Genomic DNA, 21,931 nt, shown 5'->3' on the forward strand with positions numbered 1-21,931 from the left:
TTCATTTTAAGAACCTCTTCATATCATAAGGCATAACCCTAAGCCTTTCAGAAAGTCCCTGTGGATGCAATGCATTTTTGTTGTAAGTTTTCTGATGAAAAATGTTGCTTACGTTGTTGTACAAAACACATAAGTCAGCATTTATTTCCTCTGATAATAACTTTCACTTCTAAGATTATCTGCCTACAGTTAAGAAATTTATTTTAGTGTCACTTGACAAATTTTAAACATCAGCTGTAGAACAGGAGGTATTGCATTGTAAAAATATGGATTTATTCCAGAGACTGTAAAGGCATCATCTCCATTCCTAGCTTGGCAAGATATGCTACTCATGCAGTCTCTTTCATTTTGCTGTGAGTTTGGGGTTTTTTTTAAATTTTAAGTTGATGGAATGATGTAATTGTCCTTCTGCCACAGCATTTCAAAATAACTAATAGCAGAAATAGCCCCTAATTTATTTCTTTTTAGTGCAGGTGTTTATCCAATGCAGCAGCAGTAGCTTAGGCAAATATAGTGAGGTATGAGCATTAAATTATGATACACACAAATGCCAATGAAAATAATAATAAATATTTGTGGTTAGATAGACATATTTGAATGTCTTGTCCAGTTTGTACTTACACTAATTTATGATGTCTTTTTTATTGCCAGCATAACCTGTTTTAGAGACCTGCATGTATCAACTTATTTATGTTCATTAAAGTCTGACATTAGAAAGTGATAAAATTGCCTGATGACTAGAATCATCCAGGTTCTTCACTCTTTCTCTCAAACATCACTTTCTTCAATCTAACTTAGTTTTCAGCGTGGTTAGAGATTGTGGCTTAGAGTTTTCATGGAGCACGTTTTGAACCATATTCAACTGATGCAAGTGTGTGTGTGTGTAGCTAGTGCCTTTTTTTTTTTTTTTTTTTTTTTTTTTTTTTGCTTTTATTGAATTTGACGTTTGTCATTCCAGGTGTAATTGAAAGATGGGAATTAATCCAGGCTCAAGCTCTAAGCAAGGAGCTGAGGATGAAGCAGAACCTTCAGCAATGGCAGCAGTTCAACTCTGACCTTAATAGCATCTGGGCTTGGCTGGGAGAAACTGAAGAGGAACTGGAGAAGCTTTGCCGCCTTGATCTCAGTACTGACATACAGACTATTGAGCTCAGAATTAAAAAACTAAAAGTGAGTTTTATTTCTCTTTTGCATGAGTTACCTTGTAAACCTCAGTGCAACAGGTATGTTGAAGAGGTTGCCAATAATTGCAGCTGGTTTGCTCCACATAGCAAGCTGCTGCTGATAAATAAAATAACTGGAAAAGCGATTTTCTGATTCACCTTTTGGCAGAAAAATGTACCACTGTCAATCCAAATGAAGTTTTGAAATAGTAATTCAGTGGAATTCTATAATTCCATAATGTACCAATAACTCCTGATGTCAGCCAACCCGATGAAATAAAAAAAAAACCAAAAAACGTGCCAAGTTAAATCAATTCTCTTCTACTCAAACTGGTAACAAAATGTCTACTTCAAAAGAAATGCCTCACTGGGACATAATACTTTGTGTGGAGGAAGGTGAAAGTGTCCAAAGGGGTTGTAGCCTACCCAGTGTCACCAGTACAACATAGGAAAAATTTGATGTCACTTTGCAACATTCCTTTTTCTTCTCCTGTCATCTCAGGTTCATCAGAATCTGAATGCTACCTTTTTCATCTCTCTTGTATATTTTATAGCTGTAAAGATCTTCATACATGGTGGTCCACAACTTCACATTCAGTTACTAGTATCTTATAAGCATGGGCACAAAAATATGGGACCCAGTGTCAAAATGCACTGTGCTTCATGGTAGGAATGAGGTGACCAGATAGTAAAGATCACTGCTTTCAGCAGTGATCCATCTAAAGCATATTAGTGTAATCCAAATATAGCTGCCATAAGTACTACAAAGGTCACTGTGACATCGTTCTTTTACGTAAATGCTGTAAAGTAGTTGGAAAAGGGGGCATTTCATAAGAATTCTGTTATCTCACCCACTCTTTGAAAGCCCATTACTACCCTCCAAACAGAAAGAGGTGGAGTTTCTTTTGTGCTTTCCAGTGTAAACAAGTCAGTTTATATACAAGTTGTGCTTCTATAAATTGAAGTTGTTTATACTCCTTGTATGTTTTCTTTTCTCTCAGTAAAAGCTTTTATTTTAAAATACTGTTGACAGCAGTTTCCACTTGAAAACATGTTGGTTTTTATGTTTATCAGCAAAACTGAGACATGAGGGCAAAAGTTTTATTATGAACTAAAGTACAGTTGTCTTACGTGTCTTTAAATTTTGCTTGACCTACTCTGTCTTTAAAATATCTGAAACGTGAGCCAGACCTTTAAAATTCAACTATGACTTCAGACCTTTAAGACTTTACAAGTTTAATTGGCTTGCTCTTGTTTATACTCACAGTAAAATTTTAGTAGATGTTAAAGAATGAACATTTGCAGAGTCACAGAGTGAGCACAGAAATCTCATATCCAGAGTAAAGAAACTCTTACAGTAAGGTACCTTTCTGCAGCTGCTGATGGCAAACCATTGCATTCTTGTGGTGCCTTCTCTACTTGTTTTTTTCTGAAAGTCACATGTTTTACCAGTTTCCATTGCTTCCTCCCTTGTCCCACTTTCTCTTATCATCAAGGAGCTGCAGAAAGCAATTGATAACCGCAAAGCAATCGTCTTATCCATCAATCTGTGCAGCTCAGAGTTCACTCAGTCTGACAGTGAAGAGAGCAAGAAGCTTCAAGAACGCCTGTCTCAGATGAACATGCGCTGGGAGCACGTATGCAGTATGATCGAAGAGTGGCGCAACTCATTGCAGGCTGCGTTAATGCAGTGCCAGGTCTGTACTGTGCTTATTTTAAGTTGTCATTATCCCACGTATTGAAAATATAAACCATTTTGTTACCTGCTCATTTTCCAGTCTGAAACTTGCCCATATAAGCCAAAATACGTCTTCTGCATTTGTTTTTCTGAAAAATACACCTGCACTACGTGAAACATGTATTTCCAGCCCAAGATTTTCTAAATATGTTCTCTCTGGAATAATATTCTAGTATTTTATTGTACACTTCCTTTTAACTTATTTAGCTAGTTGGACCTATCAGAGGATAAATTAAAAACCTGAATTCGACTGGAATATTTTGCTACCCTGTTAAAATTATCACTCATTGCTTGCAGGATTTCCATGAACTGAGCCATAGTTTGCTGCTTTGGTTGGAGAATATTGACAGAAGAAAAAATGAGATTGTGCCCATCAATCCAAACCTGGACTCAGAAATGCTGCAGGATCATCATAGACTTTTGCTGGTAGGAAAATAATCACCCCTTTTCCTCCCAAAACACATCACCAAGAAAAACACCTATTTAGATTTATCTTTCTCTTGAGGGTTAGCACTGTTCGTTGCATGCTAACACAGAGCTGTGGGACCAGTGTCAGTAACCAACTTAACTTTGGAAGGAAACACCACTCACTTCCATTATTGGCACAACTCATGATTTTAAATCTCAGGGAACTGTTAAGTTGCTGTATATCTTCCTGTCAGATTAGAAATTTGTATACTTTCTCTTTGCTTTCCATTTCATTAATTTCAAGCGTTTGACTTTGTGAGTTCTAGTTTTTTAGGGGTTTTTTTAACTGCTATTAAAAAAATGTGATGCTTACCTTGGCAACAGCAAATCAGACGTGAACTGCTGGAGTCTCAGTTGAAGGTGGCGTCACTGCAAGATATGTCTTGCCAATTGCTAGTCAATGCTGAAGGCAAGGATTGTCTGGAAGCCAAAGAAAAGGTACATGTCATTGGAAACAGACTGAAGCTCCTCTTGAAAGAGGTCATACGTCATATTAAAGACCTAGAGAAAGTTCTAGACATTTCAAGTAGTCAACTGGTAAGTCACATCTTTTTCTTCTTTGCTGTTTGTTGGACATATTTCCCACTGTTTTGACTGTCTTTCTCTGATCAGTGCTGTTGGCTGCTCTGTTTCAGTTGTTTGCAGTACTTACCAAGATTGTAAACATTTAATCTTGAATATCATAAAGTTATCTTACACTTCAGAATGTAAATATCTCTTGTGATATGGTGGGGATTTTCAATTTGGTAATTTTTCTATTTTGTGTAGCAATAATTATTGAATATATTGGTTTGTTTCTCCTGCTATTACTGAATCAGTCAACTGGCAAAGTATATGAGATAATTTTTCTAGTTGCAGTACTGAAAATTAGAGCATGTCAGTTGTTATTGGAAAGGAAGATAATGCTAACTCTGTCAAAGAGAGAAAAAAAGCATAAAATAAATTCTGTATTAGGATAAGAAGTCTGTCATATATGTCTCCTAAGCTTTGAGCTATACTCCAGATCTTTTCAAATTGTCATGCATCTTAGGATATTTCAGAGGGAGTTACACATCTTTGCCAGCAGTAGCAGATACAGTGATTTCAGGGCTTTCCTTTAGTTTTTTTTAAAGTCTTGGATTAGCAGAGTGCATAAAGCATGAGAACTCATCTCTTCCCTCCTTCTAACGGATTTCTGCCTGTTAATCAAAGTCTTGGTGGTACCAACCTCTTCTTGTAATTAAAAGGCCAGTAAAGAACAACTTTTTCCTCTTTATGGACTTTGGTGGAAAATGTGTCACCTAAAAAATTAAGTTTTAACTACCTGTTTGCTTTTCTTTTCCTTCAGGGCTGACAGAGAAAACATGTACATGTAATGCCTTAGTCTTTTAAAATTTGGTAACAAGATTTAGCTTATTTGCCTTAATTTATTTTATTTGCCTTGGAAATAACTTGGAAATAACTCTGCTGGGATTTCACCAGGGTAAAATTTTTAGTTTGCTTACCTCAACAGCTAGTTACTGTATTTTTGAACTGCATTCCCTCTGAACTTTAGGAATTGTCCTCATGGTCCTCCGATGAATTAGACACATCAGGCTCAGTGAGTCCTGTATCTGCAAGAAGCACTCCAAGCAGACAGAGAACGGTAATTTCATGTCATGTATTTTCTTCCACCACCTGGGTGGGACCTCAGATGTCTACAGTAGTTCTAGCCAGCTGGGAGTCACCCCTTCTCACTTGTTAGGAAAGGAAATGGCATAAACCAAAAACAAAACACAGCTGCTTTCCCCAACCCTGCTGCATTTCCCATCCTGCATGAAATCAGAAGTCGTAAATACTATCTGAAACCAGGGCTGTCAGTGTGGTTGGTTTACCATGGTATGGCATGTCGTGTCTCTTGTATTTTGCTCTAGTGATGGCAGCACCCCAAAGTCTGGTCTTGTCTGGTATAATCAGTCCTCCATTTCTGTTTGGCCTTCTCTTCAGAGCTGCTTCATCAAGAATCTCAATAAGTTTTTTTGTCGTTTCTGATGCAGGTTGCAGACGGTCTTATTGAGACTTTGGATGAATGGCTAAGTAGAGCTGAAGGGCATAAAACATTATTCAAAACAGCTAGTTGCACAGGACCTAACCAATGGCTATGATGGCAACTCTGGAGTTGCCCATTTACATCGCTGGCACAAAATTCAAGAAATATAGCAATACATGCCTAGTACTTAACACTTCCATACTCTGAGCCCAAATTGGAACTGCAATTATTTTGTCTTTTTCTGCAATTCTATTGGTTGATTACTTTGCTTTTTTCCTTAGTTCTTAAAACAATCAGGTTGGTTTTGTTTTGTTTTGTTTTTCCATTTGCACTTTTTTGTAAAGCTTCTGAGTTCTGTCTTGATAAATTTATCGCTCTTGAAATTGATTTATTTTTTGGATTTTTTGTTTACATTCACTAGTTTCCTTTTAGATGCTAGTATGAGAATGTAAAGGAATACTGGCTTTTCAAAAGAAAAAAGAATATACATCTTAACATTTTATTTCAGAGGTCAATGTTTTTGTCTTTTAAATTTAAAGTTAAATAATTAATAAAAGCTCTGATATCACAGATGTAACTTAAGGATGCCTGACCATTACAGGAAATGGAGAAGTATTTTACCATAAAATCTTTGTCTAAAGAGTATGTAGAATTATGATAGCTTTCATCTTAACATTTTAATAAGGATTTGTCTGTCTCTAATTTTTTAGTGTTTATGTATGTGATTACATTTTTTGTTGGGTTTTTTTTGTCCATAATATATAGCAAAATTTCATTTTTGTCCGTAATGTGTAGCTAAGTTGTATGATTCCTTGAGTCTAGTTTTCAAACTTCTAGATTTTGCACCCACAATCTTGAACACTGAAGTGATACTGTTTGGAATTTCATTGCCAAATATACTGATGCTAAATAAATAAATATTAATACAAAAAATATAGTCTGAATTATAAATATCTAACTGCATTGAATATTCCAGCATATAGTTATGAGTGCAGGAATGCACATACAGTTATTTGGCCTTCAAAATTGTGGGGTGGAGGAGAGGCCAGACTTGTCAAAGGAGGCCCTTGGACCTTTTTTCCTTGAGAATATTAATTTTGTACATATGCATTTTGAAATATATATATTTTCAAATATTCAACTTAATAAGATTTTCTCTATTTCATATTACAAATTATTTGAGCTAAATTTTTAGTGATGTCTTTTTAAATCCGGAGCTACTGTTCCATAAACATACTGACTAAACTGTTATTTTTGAGTTGACTGGATATGGTCCAATAATTTTCATACTCATAGGTGCAAAGAAAAGCCAGTTTCCTTGGTTCATGGGTATTGGTCACTTCATTTGATTCTTTTTTTTTTTTTTATGTTTCCTTTGCTGCACTTTTAATTTAGTTTCATCAGTAGCTTGTCTTTATTTGCCTGGACTGAACATTCTTCTTTCTTTACCCCCTGTTCATTGCAAACAGCCACGGGGCAAATGTAGTCTCTCACAGCCTGGACCCTCTGTCAGCAGTCCACATAGCAGGTACCTTATTCTCCTGGTTTCCGCACTCTGTTCTAGAACACCAAGAGGATGATGGAAATTGGCCGTGATTCCTCTCAGTCCACACCATCGGGTGGTCAGGACTTAAACAAGTGAAAATTTCCCTTTTGTTGATAGTTTGACAAAAGGGGCTCTCAATTACTTCAAATTCTTTGTTAAATAGAAATACGGGCTAATCCTTGGACACCTACAGCTTTTGCTTCACAGAAGTTAATCAACATTTATTTTTTATATGCCTGATCAGGGTGAGTGTGTGTTTACAGTCATGACATTTAATGATTATTTTATTTTGGCGTGATTTAACAGAAATGCCAGTAGGTTCATGGCAAACACTTTTTATCATCCTCTTTACCTCTAAATATTAAATTAAGGGAGGTTATAGGCCAATGCCATATTCTAGAATTCACAAAACCCACAGATCTGGATGAGATATACTAACATCCTTTTCTTTATTTCTTTTTTTTTTCCCCCTGAAACGTTTCGTTCAGTTTGTGGGTTTTCAATACTTCAGACTCAAACTTAAAAGTCAGAATTTGAGGTTACTGAGATTTGGGATCACTTTCTCTCCCCTCCTAAGATGACTGCAATATAACATGCTAACATTGCCATGACTTGCCAAGTGCTTGCATCCATGTGTTGCTCCGCAAGGAGCACTGCCCCATCTCTCTCTGACCAGTAGAGAGCAGGCTTGCTGCTACAGCTTTTTGCTTTCCACCGTGTCTCCAGCAACCTGTCATCTCTGCAGCTAACAGTGCTTCTGCATTCTTGTTGTTGTCAGTGTGATGTGTGTACCTTCGCTCTTTCACTGATCAGTTTACTAGCCTCTAGAATTACGAAGTTAAAATATATTTGTTCTTATTAAATCTAATAATAAATCTCATTTAACCTAAATCTCATTTATTCTCTACATATTAAAAACTACCTAATCTGTTTTTTGAAGAAGGCCAATTAAAGTGAAAGCTTTAAAGAAGGGGACGCTACACTTAATAGTGATTGAGCAATAAACAAGCAGACAAAAAAATACCTTAAGATTTTTTTTATGAGCAAAATCAAGAATTTATTCAGCAAAGTTATTCTCAAATATAAATGAAGTAAAGAGTAAAACTACTTATCATGTAGATATTTACATAAACACTTCTTTAAAAAAAGTTTGCTTTACAGGTGTAGTTAGTGACTGTGAGTAAAGTGGCATAGTTGCAAAACCACATGACAGATAGAACAAATAGAGTATCTTTTAGTGCTTCCACTGACACTAAGAAGCTGCCTATTTTTAGGTTGTTTTTTTCTTTCCTTTGAAACATAGGGAAACCACACAGAAAACAGGGGACATGTATAAACTCCACCTTCCTTTCTGATGGAGGAAAATGATTATTCAGTTCCAGTCTGCTATGAGACTCGGCATTTTGTTTCTTGTGGGGAGGGGAAAAAGGGAGGAGAGGGCCTTTACTCTGCAGCCATTAACATCTAAGAGGAGTGGAAGATGTCTTTGACAGATCAGCATGCTTGCACTAGCACCGTTGTCCTCAAGAAACATATTGTGTGTGCTTTTCCACTCTCCTGTGTAATCAAACCACTTCTGCCAACCTTCTGAGGTTTCTGGTTGTAGGTGTGAGCCACTGGCTCGAAGAGCAGCTAGCAGTGCTTTGCAGCTTTGAGATCAGCCTCTGTTCTAGCAGTGGCATTGGTGCGGCACCTTCCAGATCAAGTCTTTCCAGCACTGTTTATTAACACATCTTGTAGCAGTACAACACAATGTTCAATTTGTCATTTAGACAGGCATGGAATACGAATGAGTCACTGCTGAATAGGAAACTTAATCAAATGCGCAAGCCAGACAGGTTGTGGTTGATGTATAATGTGGTTTTAACTGATAATGCGGTACAAGCTGTCACTATGTTCTTTAATATTTTGACATGCCTCTGATCAGAGTACCTTGTGTTTGATCTTGCACTGGATCAGCAAACCCTGTTAGAGTTCAGTATAAAGGAGAAATGAAGTTAATCTTAAAAGGTCTATCACACAAGAGGTTGTGAAGGAAAATTCATCTAAAAAATTAGAGAGACCATGTTTTCGTGTATAACAAGTGTGATATCATTTTGCCTTCTCTGTCACAGCAAGAAGACAAGCATACATAGTGTGATGCTAAGCAAGGTAAGCTTAGCAAGGTAAGCTTAAGTACAAGCTTAAACAAGATATTACATTGTGGATTTAAGTAAAATTTCATCCAAGAGGTATTAGTAATCATGTGCTAGGTCGGAAAAGCAAATCCAAGAAGCGACTCATCTTTCCTCACCAGTTTAATAGAACTGTCATAAGTGTAAACCTGAATCTGTGCCTGTGAGTTTTTTTTAAGTGATTAAAACGTTAGAAGATTAAAATAGCGGTTCAGTTTGCTCAGAGTCTCTTTTGAGCAGCTCTGTTAAAATCTTGGTGCCATAGTGCCAGCCTCCATTTCCTGCTCTCCCCAAGCCTCCCCAAATGGCTAGTGGATCTTTAAAGGTCACTTGCTGTTCCTGGAGCAGACCAAGCCCAGCATTCTCTGGGTCTTTGCCCATAAAATGGCAGTCATTGCCACACAGTAGCTCAAATACGTGTTTTGGGCTTGGCTTGCCATGTTTTTTTCTCACAGTTATCTCCCATACTCTCACTGAGACCTGGTTACTTAGACTTCATGTTTAACTGCTCTTGAGATAGACATATTCATCTTCTTTGCAGGGTAAGCCAGGTCTAAAGTTGGGGTGATGTGATGCTGAGATCTAGGGAGAAAATTGAAGTCTCGAAGTGAGAATGCAGCCAAATAAGGATATTCCTACAAAGTCTCTTAGGCCACCAAGAGGACTCACTGCCTGCTCCTGTGGGCGTAGCATCACACTTTCTCCTTCAAAACTCCACTCTTCTAAAATCCAAGGGAGCAAAAATTTCAGTAGAGGTTGCTATCAAATTTAATTTCTCTGATTTTCTGGAAGAACAATCATTTCCACCTGGAAAATATCCATGGCTACTAGATGTAGGAGTTTGGTTTTGTGCCAACATTATCCCTTCTTTCATTTTAACAATGATTCACCCTTTTTTCTGTCTGTTCTGCACTATTATATAAAAGGCAGTTTTTGTGTCTCTTGGGTGATATATCAGTAAGCTCAACTCTTCATAAGAGAAATACTCCATTTTTTTTACATCTTTAAGCTTTTGTAAGTTCAAATTCATCTTCCAGAAGTATGCTAGCCAAAATGATACAAACTGTTCCAGGTGAGATCTGATTAGGGGGTTTTAGAACATCTTTAAAACAACTCCTCTGATCTTCTGGAAAGCTTGAACTGAAATATATTCTAAAATTTCTTTTTTCCCTTTTCACTCCTATTCAAAAGCCACATTATTGATTTCTGACTATCCTGCGTTAAAAAACTCTTACATCTCTTCATTATCTTTAGAGTGTGAACTTCCAAATTTATATCAGAAGTTTTTATTGCTACCTTATGTACTATAATCTTAAACTCCTTGAGCTACTTCTTGAACCTATTGGATTCATCCACTTTTTTTCTGTTCAAGAAGCCAATCCTCTTTGGTATTTGCAAAGACCTTCAGCATCTGTCATCATACAGATGAAATTTACTGTTCTTATATTTTGTGCAATAGTCTTTTCATAAAGATATTAAATTAAAACTCATTCTTGATTAACTCCAGTAATAACATCCTACTAGCCCAGCAGTGCCTCTTTCAATATAAGCCTGTTGTCTGCATTCAATTAGTCACTTACCATTAAACTTCCTTTATTTATTCCTATCAGCTTCACTTGAATGATAAATTCCTTTTTGAAAATCTTTCAGATACATACTGCAATACAGATAGGTTACTTCAACCATATATTCCTAGGGAAAAAAATATCAATCATCTTTAAAAGAAGGTTCTCCTCTGAGCTGAAATTAAAGTTCACTTTGACCATTCTATCTGTAGCCTGATAAATTAGCTTCTCCTCTCTTGAAATGCTTAGAAAATAGTTGAAAAGAGTTCCAATATCACTTGCTTTACAAACTCCGAAAGTAAGGGTAACTACTGCTTGCACTTAGGTTAATATTTGAGATTTCTTGACATGAAGAAGATTACTGTTAGCTAGGTCTGCAGCTGTGCTTCTCTCTTATCTACTTAGTAGGAATTGTGCACGGAGTGAGTAGCAGATGGCCTTACTTCCTTCCTTCCTTACAGTGTGACAAATGGAGGAGCAGTCAGAAGAGAGACAGCTAAAGAGGCAAGCTCAAGGAGAAGAAATTACATTTTTCTCTGAAGTGGCATACAGTACTTCAGCTTTCCCTTCTCCTGCTAGACTAAATAGGAGTTCTAGTCCTTAAGAATAGTGAATCTTTTTTATTAACGATGTATATTTTTAACCATCTCTGCTTACCAAATCCATTAAACACTCTAAGCTGAGCCATTCCATTTTTCAGCCAATTATGTAGATTACAGAGGCAGTTGTACCTGCAATAAACACAGGCAGTACAGCACTCAGCCTTTTTATAACTCCTCCTCTAAAAATGTTTTTGTAATGTTTCATTATTTGCTTGTTTAATTGTTTCCATGCAGCATTGTTCTTCAATACCCTACTTCACTGCAGAAAAAGTGCTTTGACATGAATTGTTTTAATTTTTGAAAAAAAGTTTATGTTCCTTGTTGAGTTCAACCATGCAGCTTAAACATACCATTGTTTCTTCTTTTTCTGGTAAAACACAAAGCAAAAAGTGCTGGATTGTGCTGCTAAAGTCATAATCAAAAGAAAAGAAAAATTACGTGCTAACTTTATCTGCCCCCTTTTGATTCCACTTTTTGGAAATTCACCTTTTGACACCCAGTGTTGCCCCAGAATAACTCTGAGGCAGTGAAGAAAACTGAGACTTCACTCTTTATCAAACAACAGTTACCAACTGCAGAAATCTGACCTTTTTTTCATTGAGATTAACAACATTTATACAATGATAGCCTTATAAATAGGTAGACTGTGCAATCAAATGCTTGGAAGGTAATTAAGCACTCCTTGTTCCCTTTGTTCCTACCTCAGTCCATTAACTTTCTGTCTTGGCATTCTCTGACAGTGGAAGTCCTGATCTAATTGAACTTTAATATGGAATGCTCTGATGCTGTTAAATGTGCCATATCCTTTCAATATGTTCTTTACAATACATGATCTTACGTTATGTGATAAGCAGCTTTCCATCTGGGCTACAATAGCATGGATTCAAACAACACAAGGTACAATATTTTGATCATCACTCCTTCCTGGGCTATTCAGTTCAAGTTAATAATTTAACATACCTGAGTGTTTATCTCTTGGTCATCTGAACTTTACCAAATCTGTCTGGCTTTTTGGAAGTCTTCTGTGTGGGGTGCTACACATATATAAACAAGAAAAGAAGTAATTCTTTTCTGAGCATGTGGCAAGGGGATCCCTGCTAAGCCTGGTATTGTTTTGAAGAGGATATTTTCATTTTTGAATGCTTCCTCACACAGATTCAAATTTAATTCTGGGAGATAGGATTAAAAGAAGAAGGGGAAGGCAAGGAAGCACTAAGGAACCATCACTCCCTGCGTGCTTCACTGGGGATCTCCCACTCCACGTTATAAGCATTTTTATCTCTTAAACTCTAGGAAACCATAGGTTTTCTGAGGCCTTATAATCATATGAACCATGTGAACATTTTATAGCAACACATCTGAGGCAAAATTTGTGACATAATGTCTTAAATTAAGAGTTCTTGAAGCAAGTTACTTGAAGGTTCTGAGTTCTTCCACTTTTGACTAGTGCTAAAATACAGTACCTTTCCATGTACATTGAGACCATCAGATTTTATCTTTCATACATGCTCTTTTCAGTCATTCACTTATCTCAAAACCTGTCATCTGTATATTAGAGCTCTTGACAGTTTCAGCCAAAAGAAAAATGTGAAATTTATGTCTTTATCCTTCATTAAAATAATAGATTGGATTTTTGTGCTTTATTTGAAGTGTCCCTTTGAAAATATTTGAGTTAAATCTCTACTGCCTCATAGACATATGATAGACATGTGCCATTTCAAGTCAGATCCATTGACACAAGGGAGAAAATCACTTGGAAGCTGATGGTGTCAAATCAGTTGAGCAGATAGATTTTAACTGCTGATTCCATGCAAGATTCAAAATACAATGTACTTTGTAGAGAATGAGTCCCCATTACCTGCATATTGGTGTATTAATTGACTGAAGATTGATGTAACTGAATCTCAATGCATTATACAATATACATACACAAATGTAGAAACTTCTGCAAACCAAATGGAACTGCCATTTTAAAAGACAAGGCTTCATTTTTAGACAGCATGTACTGAACACATATGACAGGTATGGCCCACTTCTATTTTCGCCTTCTCTATAGCACTGCTTTAAGTGGAGAGTCTTCCTCATAATTAATGAAGGGGCTATGGGGTCACAAAGCCCATTCTGTTGTGATCATTTCGTGTTTTCCTACCCACTCTAGAAATATAGGGTCTCTTAAGAGTGTTAGAAAATGGCACGTGCTGTGAAAAATACCTCTGCAGTTGTCAATCAAAGTCTGTACAAATTTTGTAAACCAGCCTTCAGGGAAGGTTGAATGCTCAAGGACAACCTCTGCTGCAGTAATGTTTTAGTGTATTCACCTATCTTCTTTTCTCAGGTCCACAAGAGGTGGCTCAGGTTCCTCCCCTTCTGAGGCTGGGCCAGCGTGGTGGCGCCCATCCTTCTTCCTCAGAGTCCTCAGAGCTGCTCTGCCACTTCAGCTCCTCTTGCTGCTCCTGATCGGGCTGGCTTGCCTGGTGCCAATGACCGAGGAGGACTACAGCTGTGCTATGGCAAACAACTTTGCCCGCTCTTTCCACCCCATGCTAAAATACATGAATGGTCCTCCTCCATTATGAAGGAGACCTGTGAGACAGCGGGAGACTTGCTGGAGTGCTAGCTGGGAGGCAAGATGGTTTTAAAGGGTGACAGGATTCAGTGTGGCAGCTTTACCTGTCTGCTGTAGCAACCATTGTGCCCGTATTTTTCTCTGCTGGCACTCAGCTAGTAACGCATCAGTGTATCAGTATCAAACTGCACAACGCATTACCTGAGTAGCATCATTTCAATACTCGCATCCTGGGTACTAAGAAGGATGTGATCTGTGCAAGGGAAATGTCCTTCTGTGCAGAATTTGGGATCTTTTAGCCACTTTATATCCAGGTCATTGCCCTGTACTATGCATAGCCAAGGACTTGATACTGTAGATCCTTTCCTGTGTGCTGCCCATTAGCCAGTCTTTGTTAAATACCCTCTCAGTATCTACAGTATACAAAATAACCAATGCTAAAGAGATTTTAGAGCATTTGTAACATACAGTTTTAAAGATTCTTGTATGGCAATGTATTATTCCCTGTGATTTCTGTTTCAGGCATGGTGTTCTAACTTTTGCTTTGGATGCACAAGGTGTAAATCTGAGAAGCACTTTTTTAAGGTTTAAAAAAATGGATGTAATAAATAAGATCGTAAAAGTTTTTATGAGGAAAAATGTTGAATGTCAAGTTGAAAAACAAAGAACATATTTATGTATGTACAGTTTGCTAAGCCAAGTTTTGTTTGTATTGATTTCTTTGCATTTATTATAGATACCATAAAATATTTTGTCTACGTGCTTTTTAATGACAACTATGGAAACCTCTAAGTTTAGAATGAGATATGTATGGTATAAAAAAAATAGAAGACACACATATGCTGCACTTCTAAAGAGAATTAAAAAATGCTGTAACAAATTAATGGTATTAGGTATATGTTTGAATGAGAAAATCTGGAAAACTTGACACAGGTAGAATACATGTGAGAGTATGACATTAGAAGTTGTGCTAATATTGAAAGCTGTCCATGTTTTGAATTAATGATTCATCACTTCAGGTTTTTCTTTTTTTCAAGCTGCTTCTTCCCCTGTGTTGTTTCTCTGTGTCTGTGTGTTTATGTATGTGCTCGTGTGCAACCTTTGGCAATTGAGTGTACTGGAAACTTCATAATATTCTCCATAGCAGCTTAATACCAAGATAGATGTTTGTGTTTTACTAATAGTTAGTCTAGTGGAATATGACCAAAACATAAGCATAAATAGCAATAAAACAGACAAATTGAAGACTCATAAATTTTCCAGAAATACTGAAAAAAAACTTGCAGTCTGCGCAGTGGCACTTTGCCCAGCTCATCAGTCAGAACTCTGCCAAAACGAGATTCTTTTCAATTATGAAAAAAAAATATAGAACAATGTTTAAGTTGCTGCTCTTTAATAAGTTTGGGGTTTTTGAAGCCACAACACACAGTGTGAATTTTTCTTTTGACTTAAATATTTTTACTTAGAATGTATTGGCCTGCATAACAGAAATAAAAAAGCCAGAAGAAAACAGAAGCACATTAGTTGCTTTTACATAGAATTAGTTTTCTGGGATGTCATTGTTTGAGTTGTTATGAGGACAGGGTGGTCAGAGGTAGAGTACCACAAGCTGAACTCCAGCATTTGGAAGAGCCAAAATAAAGCTTCCTTTTCGGATAAGCGTAACATTAACATTTTCATGAAAAAGATTTTTTATGTTCACAAAGTGTCTTCACTGTCTGAACCCAAGTCTGGATTGACACAAGTATGTGTTCTTTTCAAGGCTGAGTTTCCTTCATTGCTGTTCAGAAACTATTCTAGGCTAGATTAGTATCCATAATCACTGATTCTGAGTAGACAAAGATAAGGAACACATATTTGGGCTACAAGGATGGGCTGTTGCTTGCAACAGGCCTGACATACTACATAAAACTGACCCCTCCTCTCTTTTCTGATACTGTTCTCTTTGGTGACATAACTCAATGAGTGGTAATCGATGCATGTATGTGAATAATTCAGTAGGTTACTAGACCTGTTAGTCCAGGTCTGTGCATGTTTTAGACATCCTTTCATCAGCCAGTCCCTGGGTTTGGTGGTTAATTTTTTGTTGAAATATATTTTTGTTTTCTTTTAAAAGAAAACACTGTAAAGAATAAAAAGACTAATTTAGGGAGAAATAAGGATCTCAGCCTGACTTTGTCTCCCATTTTCCAGCCAACTATTGGTGTTCTCATGGAAGTAGATGTTATCTGAAGTGCGCTAGATAGCTATGAGTATAAACTTAGGGATTAAAAGTCTGTTGAAGGAACCAGGTAAAAAGTCACTGGTGAGGCCTGTATTAATTTCTTATACTGTGTAAAAACTGAGGGAGAGGCAGAGAGGTTTGAAAGGAGTTGGTTAGGAGGGAGAGGAAAGTACAAGGAAGAGCGGTCAATTTGAATGATGTTTGGATGATGTCTGTCTCTGTGCTAAGCCTGCAACCCAACATCTACCCTCTTTCTGAAACACATTACCTACTTGGGCTCTGCAAACATGAGGGGCTGATTTCTTGTAATGTGCCTTGGGCTTGGCTGCAAGGCATGAGGAAAGGCAGTACAAGAGCTGCCTAACTCTGGATCTGTGTTGAAGGCATGTCTTCAAGCACAGAGAAAGTAGACTGCATCTTGGAGAGCTCTGGTCATTACTACATTGTATTTGTTCCTATTTTCTACTGTAAATAGATGGAGTAGGTTCTGTAGAGGTACAATCATCCCAGCAGCTTGACACACCTTGCAACTCTGAACCTTGCTTATTGGCCTGTAGGTCACCTCCAGCTAGTGGGCGTTTAAAAGCATAATGGAAACTGATTGCTTGGTGACTCCAGACCATGTGGTAATATCAAGCATTATCTCATTATGCTTATATTGATAAGAGTAAAAGACCACGAGGACAGTTTGCTCTGAACTTACTGCATCTGTTTGTGGAGCTTCATTTGTGGACCGTGCTTTACCAAATCTGAAGGCAGGCTGCAAAGTGATATTTAGAGACATCTGACAGTGGTACAAGTACAAATGATCTGAAGTTGGCAGAACTAGTATGTCCTTATTCCTCATAGCTGTGAGCATGATGATACCCATTACCTATACCCCACTCTGTTCCAGCAGTGATAATAGCTTCTTTCTGCTACAGATTGGTAGTTTCTTGCCACTGGTTTGCCACCTTTCCAGCTTTGCTGCAAATGCTGTGAACACTTGCAGTATCACGTTCTCCTTCCTTAGAACTTTTTCCTGCAGCTGGTTATTGAACAAGAACAAAGCCGCTGGGATTGTCTTACGAGCAATCATCCCTGGCCCTCGGTTTTGTGCTATTTGTGGTTGAGAAATCTGTTTACATCTGATAGTATCTCTCAACATGTTTATCATCATCATGTGCATCTGAGAGTGTGTGTGTGTGTGAATGTGTTCAAAGGCATAACAGAAACTGGTTGCTCACAGCCTTCAAACTACAGATGCTATCAAGATGTAGCAACTGTAGGAGGATTCTGGGAAATAAGAGCAGAGTCAAACAGAAGAAGTGCAGATTCTTAAGCAAGAGAAGAGACCATTGATCTTCTCATTTTCCTGCACTTGTCATATTTTATTTGGTGTTTAAAGCAATGGCTTATGGAAAAGAAAAGAGCAGAAAATGCCACAGTGAGGTTTCGTTTAAGCTGGATGATCTGGTTATAAAATTTTTCAACTCTTGCAGCAGTCAAATGAACAATTCATCTAAAACAGTGTTTGCTTAAGTTCAGAAGTAAGGGAGGGGGTGGAGGGAGGACGTCATTTGTCTTCTGGCTTGTCTGTATTATAGGCACAGAATTCCCTACATAAGGGAACTAGTCTAAGTACTGGGTGTTTTTAACCTTGGCAGCATGTTGTGAAATGCACTACAGCCAGCTGAATTCTGTTGTTGTTGCTCTCTTTGGCCATTATTTAGACCTAGAGAGACATAGGTGTCAAACCTATATTTGGGAGAAGTTATGCTTGTTTTAAGAATATTAAGAACATTTGAATGTTCTAATAATATTCCTCAATAAATAAATAAATAGGAATGATTTAGAGAATTAATGTGTATTCTCAGAAAGCCATAGACAAAAATCTGTGAAACAAGATAAAATGAAATTAATAACTCCTAGCTGAAGCACCGAAAATTTGTCATAGGCTAAGGCCTACTAAATGATAAAAATCTGAATTATGGTAAATGATTGATCTAAAAGCAGATAGGAACTGAAAGCTGCAACATCTATTGTTTGGTGCTGCTTAATATATCATTCCAGAAATGAACTGGTCAAAACTGCTTTGTTCAGTAGCAATCTATTTAAAGACCTGAGACATGGCAAATGGATTTGACCACAGTGAGGTCTGAATAAAACACTGGCACATCTAATTTTTGGAAGAGAGAGGATGCTTTAGGAAAGTATTGTCCAGTTCTTGTATCAGAGGTGTTCTTGGTCAGGAGAGAGGTGCACCACAGAGCTCTTTTGGTCAGGGCTCATGCAGATGTGGATGTAGTTTGCACAAAGGTTACTCATGTCAGGCTCTGCATTTTCAGGCATGTTGTAATTTCTGAGGGACTGTTATGGATGTTGTAATTGTGGTTTTTTCCATTCCATTGTTTTTAGAAAAGATGTTTTTAAAAAACAACTGGAAGAGTGTACGAGAGTACACTTTTTTATGTAAGTGTTCACAAGGCTGTCCAAGAAGTGGGACATTCATGGCTGTAGTATTCTCTTTATAAACAACTCAAACATTGTTTGTGAGATTCTCCTGACCATGGAGCTGTAGGTTAAAACACATGGTTGCAATTTTGACTCCTTTGCTAAACTTGAAGCATTGTGCAGGCAGGTATGCAGACCATGGGGGCATGGGAGAACATGCTTTCATACAAATACCTAAACTTTCAAGCCCTAATGTGACTCTCACTGCAAAATGGGCAACACCTTTTGCTTATCTCTGCAGTATAACATACTTGTTCACCTTTCCATGGATGACACAAGTTCTGAAGAGGTGAGTGAAAAATAAAAAGAAATCTGTCAAGAAGCAAATCTTTATGTCTTAGAGAGTAGCATTTAGTCTTTATGTGTAGAGGACCTAAATATCTTACAGTCCCAAATGCCTTGCAAAATCTGGCTAAAAAATGCCTGAAAGCACAGCCTTTCCTCAAAAGCACATTTTTCATCTGTTTAAAATGGTAACATTCTGAAGTTGTGCGGAAATGTGTAGGAATGGAAAACAGCAGGAGATAAATTTTACATCACCTGTATGCCTGCAGAAATGAAGACATTAGCAGAATGACACCTAAATCCTGCAGCACACAGATCTTAAATGGACGTGAGAGCTAGTTAGCCTTGCTCCTGCTGAGATAAGTGCCAAATGTTATTATTTTGATGGTCAATTTTCCTGAAGACTTCATGACCATTTTTCGCCTGAGTTTCTGTGTCTGCAGGATGCCACAGTGAATGGTAGTAATTGAAGCCTGGCTGGGCATAAGAAAAAGTATGTATGCAGTGCCCTTCCCTGGGCATTCTTTCTCTGTGAGCACACTGATGAGTGCTATTTTACATGTTTGGATTTTCCTCTTCTCTTTGCTGCGTGGGTGGTGGAGACAAGCAGTGTAATGCAGGGGAAAGAGATGTAAGAATTTTCCAGCATAAGAAACAGCTGCTTCATGGAGCTTTTAATGTTGCAGTATCTGGATGGAGAATATTTTTTTTTTAAATTCTGTCATTTAATTTTGAGGAGTAAGCATGGCCAAAAGGCTTTTAACAAGGGATGGTGCTCCATTGACTGAGAACACCAAGTTGAAGCCTATGTCATTGCAACAGTTGAAGCTGTTGTCTTTGCATAACAAAAGGATTGTCTCAACAAACAAAAAAGCAGTCAAATATGTTCTTTGATGATGCCTTAACCATATCATACTTTTCTAATTAGTTAATTAGAATAAAATATGCTGGAACAAGGCAGTCATCACTTACATGTCAGGAAGGAGAGAAAGGAGGAGTGCGGGGGAGCCCAATGTATACAGCTGTGTGTGTATACATGGGCTTCCTCATGGGAGTAGGCAGCTGTTCTGCAAGATGTTGTTTATGTAGTGAGAGAAACGAGACTGATGAGCCCCATAAAGGTGAGCCAGGAGTTTTAGCTACAAGAGTTCTGCATTGAAATAGAAAGGCATGTCCTTGCCCTATCACTTCGCAGATTACTTCATCCAACAGACATAAGAAATCAGGAATGAAGCTGGAGTCCCAGATGGCCCCTGACTATGGAAAAGTGCCCAGTTCCTGGCTGCAGAGGCCCTTTTGAGGGCCAGAGGTTCAAAAGGGCCAGAGGTTCCTCCTTTGGGTGTATGAGCAAGGTGACATCTCACCCACTTTCTCCTATCACAGGAGACACATCATGGGAGGAAATGAAGAAAACGGAAACAGACTCTTTTCAGCTGTGCCCACTGACAGGGCAAAAGGCAATGGGCACAAATTAAACCACATGAAATTCCATCTGAGCACAGCGAAAACATTTTTCAATGTGCAGATGGTCAAACACTGGAAAAGGCTGCCCAGAGAGGTAGTAGAGTCTCCTTTTGTGGCTGTGGACATGGCCCTGCACAATTGTCTAGGTGACCCAGCTCTGAGCCAGGAATTGGAGTAGACAGTCTCCAGTGGTGCATTCCCAGGTCACTGCACTGTGATACTTGTGCAGTCACACTGTGCTTCAGAAAGAGATGGGCAAAAGAATGCATAATCTCAGGTAATGTGCAATTCTTTGCTTATTCATTTGCTCATTCAAATTGTTATGATTTTTGCAGATGTAAATATGTTCAGACTTTAGCTGTTTTGTTTTTAATTTAGGAGTGTCAGGTTTTTGATTTTGCAGGAGTATTCTGCTATCTAGCTGCTTTTTGGGATTAAATCTATGAGTTCAGTATCATGTAGCAGCTGTCATCCTAAGCCACGTCTCCATGAACCGTAAGAGCTCATTTGGTCCTTTGGTTAAAAAATGTGTAAAGCCATTAAATAGTGTCATACTTTGAATCAGAATTGAAAATGATTTTATTATTTTGAGCACATGTACATGTGCAATTAGTTCCTATTACTCTGACTCACCCATTGTGGCCAAAGAAGCAACTCTCAATCAAGCTTTTTGTCACAGAAGCATGTTGCAAAACAGTATTATGATTTGGAAGCATTGTTCAGTTCTACTCAGCACTTATAAATCCCAACAGTCCCTAACTTTCTTTTGAAGTCTGAGTCTCCAAAGTCTATTTGCTTTCATATTTGACAAGCTATAGGGTAAGGTTTCAGATGGACAAAGTATATTGCCTATCTTGTCTTCATCATTGAGATAATAGTTAAGAATTAAGGTAATAATCTTAATTTTTTTTCCTTTTAAGTGCAGTGAAACATCACATAAAAACCAAAGAGCTTTTACATATATATTTCCCATGTGGAACCAGTATGGCACAGAAAATAGATGAAAAAAAACCACTATAGGGACTATATTCTCTCTATTTTACTGAATATATATATTATGAGCATTGAAATACCTACATATGCAAATGTTATGTTAGTGGTTTGATATAATTTTGAGAGTATTTTACAGGATAGAGTTAAGTTCAATGTGTTTTTATGTCAATAAAAGTATCTGTTATTTCTTTTCACCCCATTCCTGACAGCTTAGTCAAAACATTTTTTTTCCCCCGAGGAGTAGGCTTCACTTGGAAAGGAAGTACTATTTACCTTGATATTACCAACTCATGGTAAGTGGCAGCCAACTACAGAAAGATAAGTTTTCACGGTTTGTCTCTTCTGCTATAATCTATTTCAAAAGCCAAAATAAGGAACATAAAATAGTAAGAACATTAAAGCATATAAAGTACCAAGTACTTAGGTGGCTTCCCTGCTGTCATTAGGAATACTAGGCCTAGCATGCTGTCGACCCTACGTATGGCCACTCTCTGATGCTTTTTGGGAAAAGTGAAGGAACTAATCGAGAAATAGCTTTCACTTTCACTTAGATGCACAGAAACAGACAAATTCTATTTCTGTAAAAGCAGTGTACCATTTTGCTGCCTACTGGAAAACAATAAGCAGAGAAGCATATTTTTA

The 21,931-nt window shown here is 37.6% G+C and overlaps 1 protein-coding gene across 21 annotated transcripts in view; it reads left to right on the forward strand.

The window, feature by feature from the left end:
- SYNE1 (spectrin repeat containing nuclear envelope protein 1) overlaps positions 1-14,710 on the forward strand; it is a 306,594-nt gene extending 291,884 nt beyond the window's left edge. For 19 of the 21 annotated variants that reach the window (XM_039385717.1, XM_039385719.1, XM_039385731.1 and 16 more), the window contains 7 exons: positions 959-1,170; positions 2,660-2,860; positions 3,199-3,327; positions 3,694-3,906; positions 4,904-4,993; positions 6,847-6,905; positions 13,600-14,710. In XM_039385717.1, coding sequence (XP_039241651.1) covers positions 959-1,170; positions 2,660-2,860; positions 3,199-3,327; positions 3,694-3,906; positions 4,904-4,993; positions 6,847-6,905; positions 13,600-13,840 — 1,145 coding nt within the window. In that variant the 3' untranslated portion in view covers positions 13,841-14,710. The remainder of the gene's footprint in view (positions 1-958; positions 1,171-2,659; positions 2,861-3,198; positions 3,328-3,693; positions 3,907-4,903; positions 4,994-6,846; positions 6,906-13,599) is intronic. The other 2 variants (XM_039385727.1, XM_039385728.1) reach the window with 1 other exon arrangement.
- Positions 14,711-21,931: the final 7,221 nt, after the last annotated feature.

This window comes from Pipra filicauda, unplaced genomic scaffold, assembly GCF_003945595.2.
Source record: "Pipra filicauda isolate LSUMZ 115617 unplaced genomic scaffold, ASM394559v2 scaffold42_size3861933_pilon, whole genome shotgun sequence".
Taxonomy (NCBI): Eukaryota; Metazoa; Chordata; class Aves; order Passeriformes; family Pipridae; genus Pipra; species Pipra filicauda.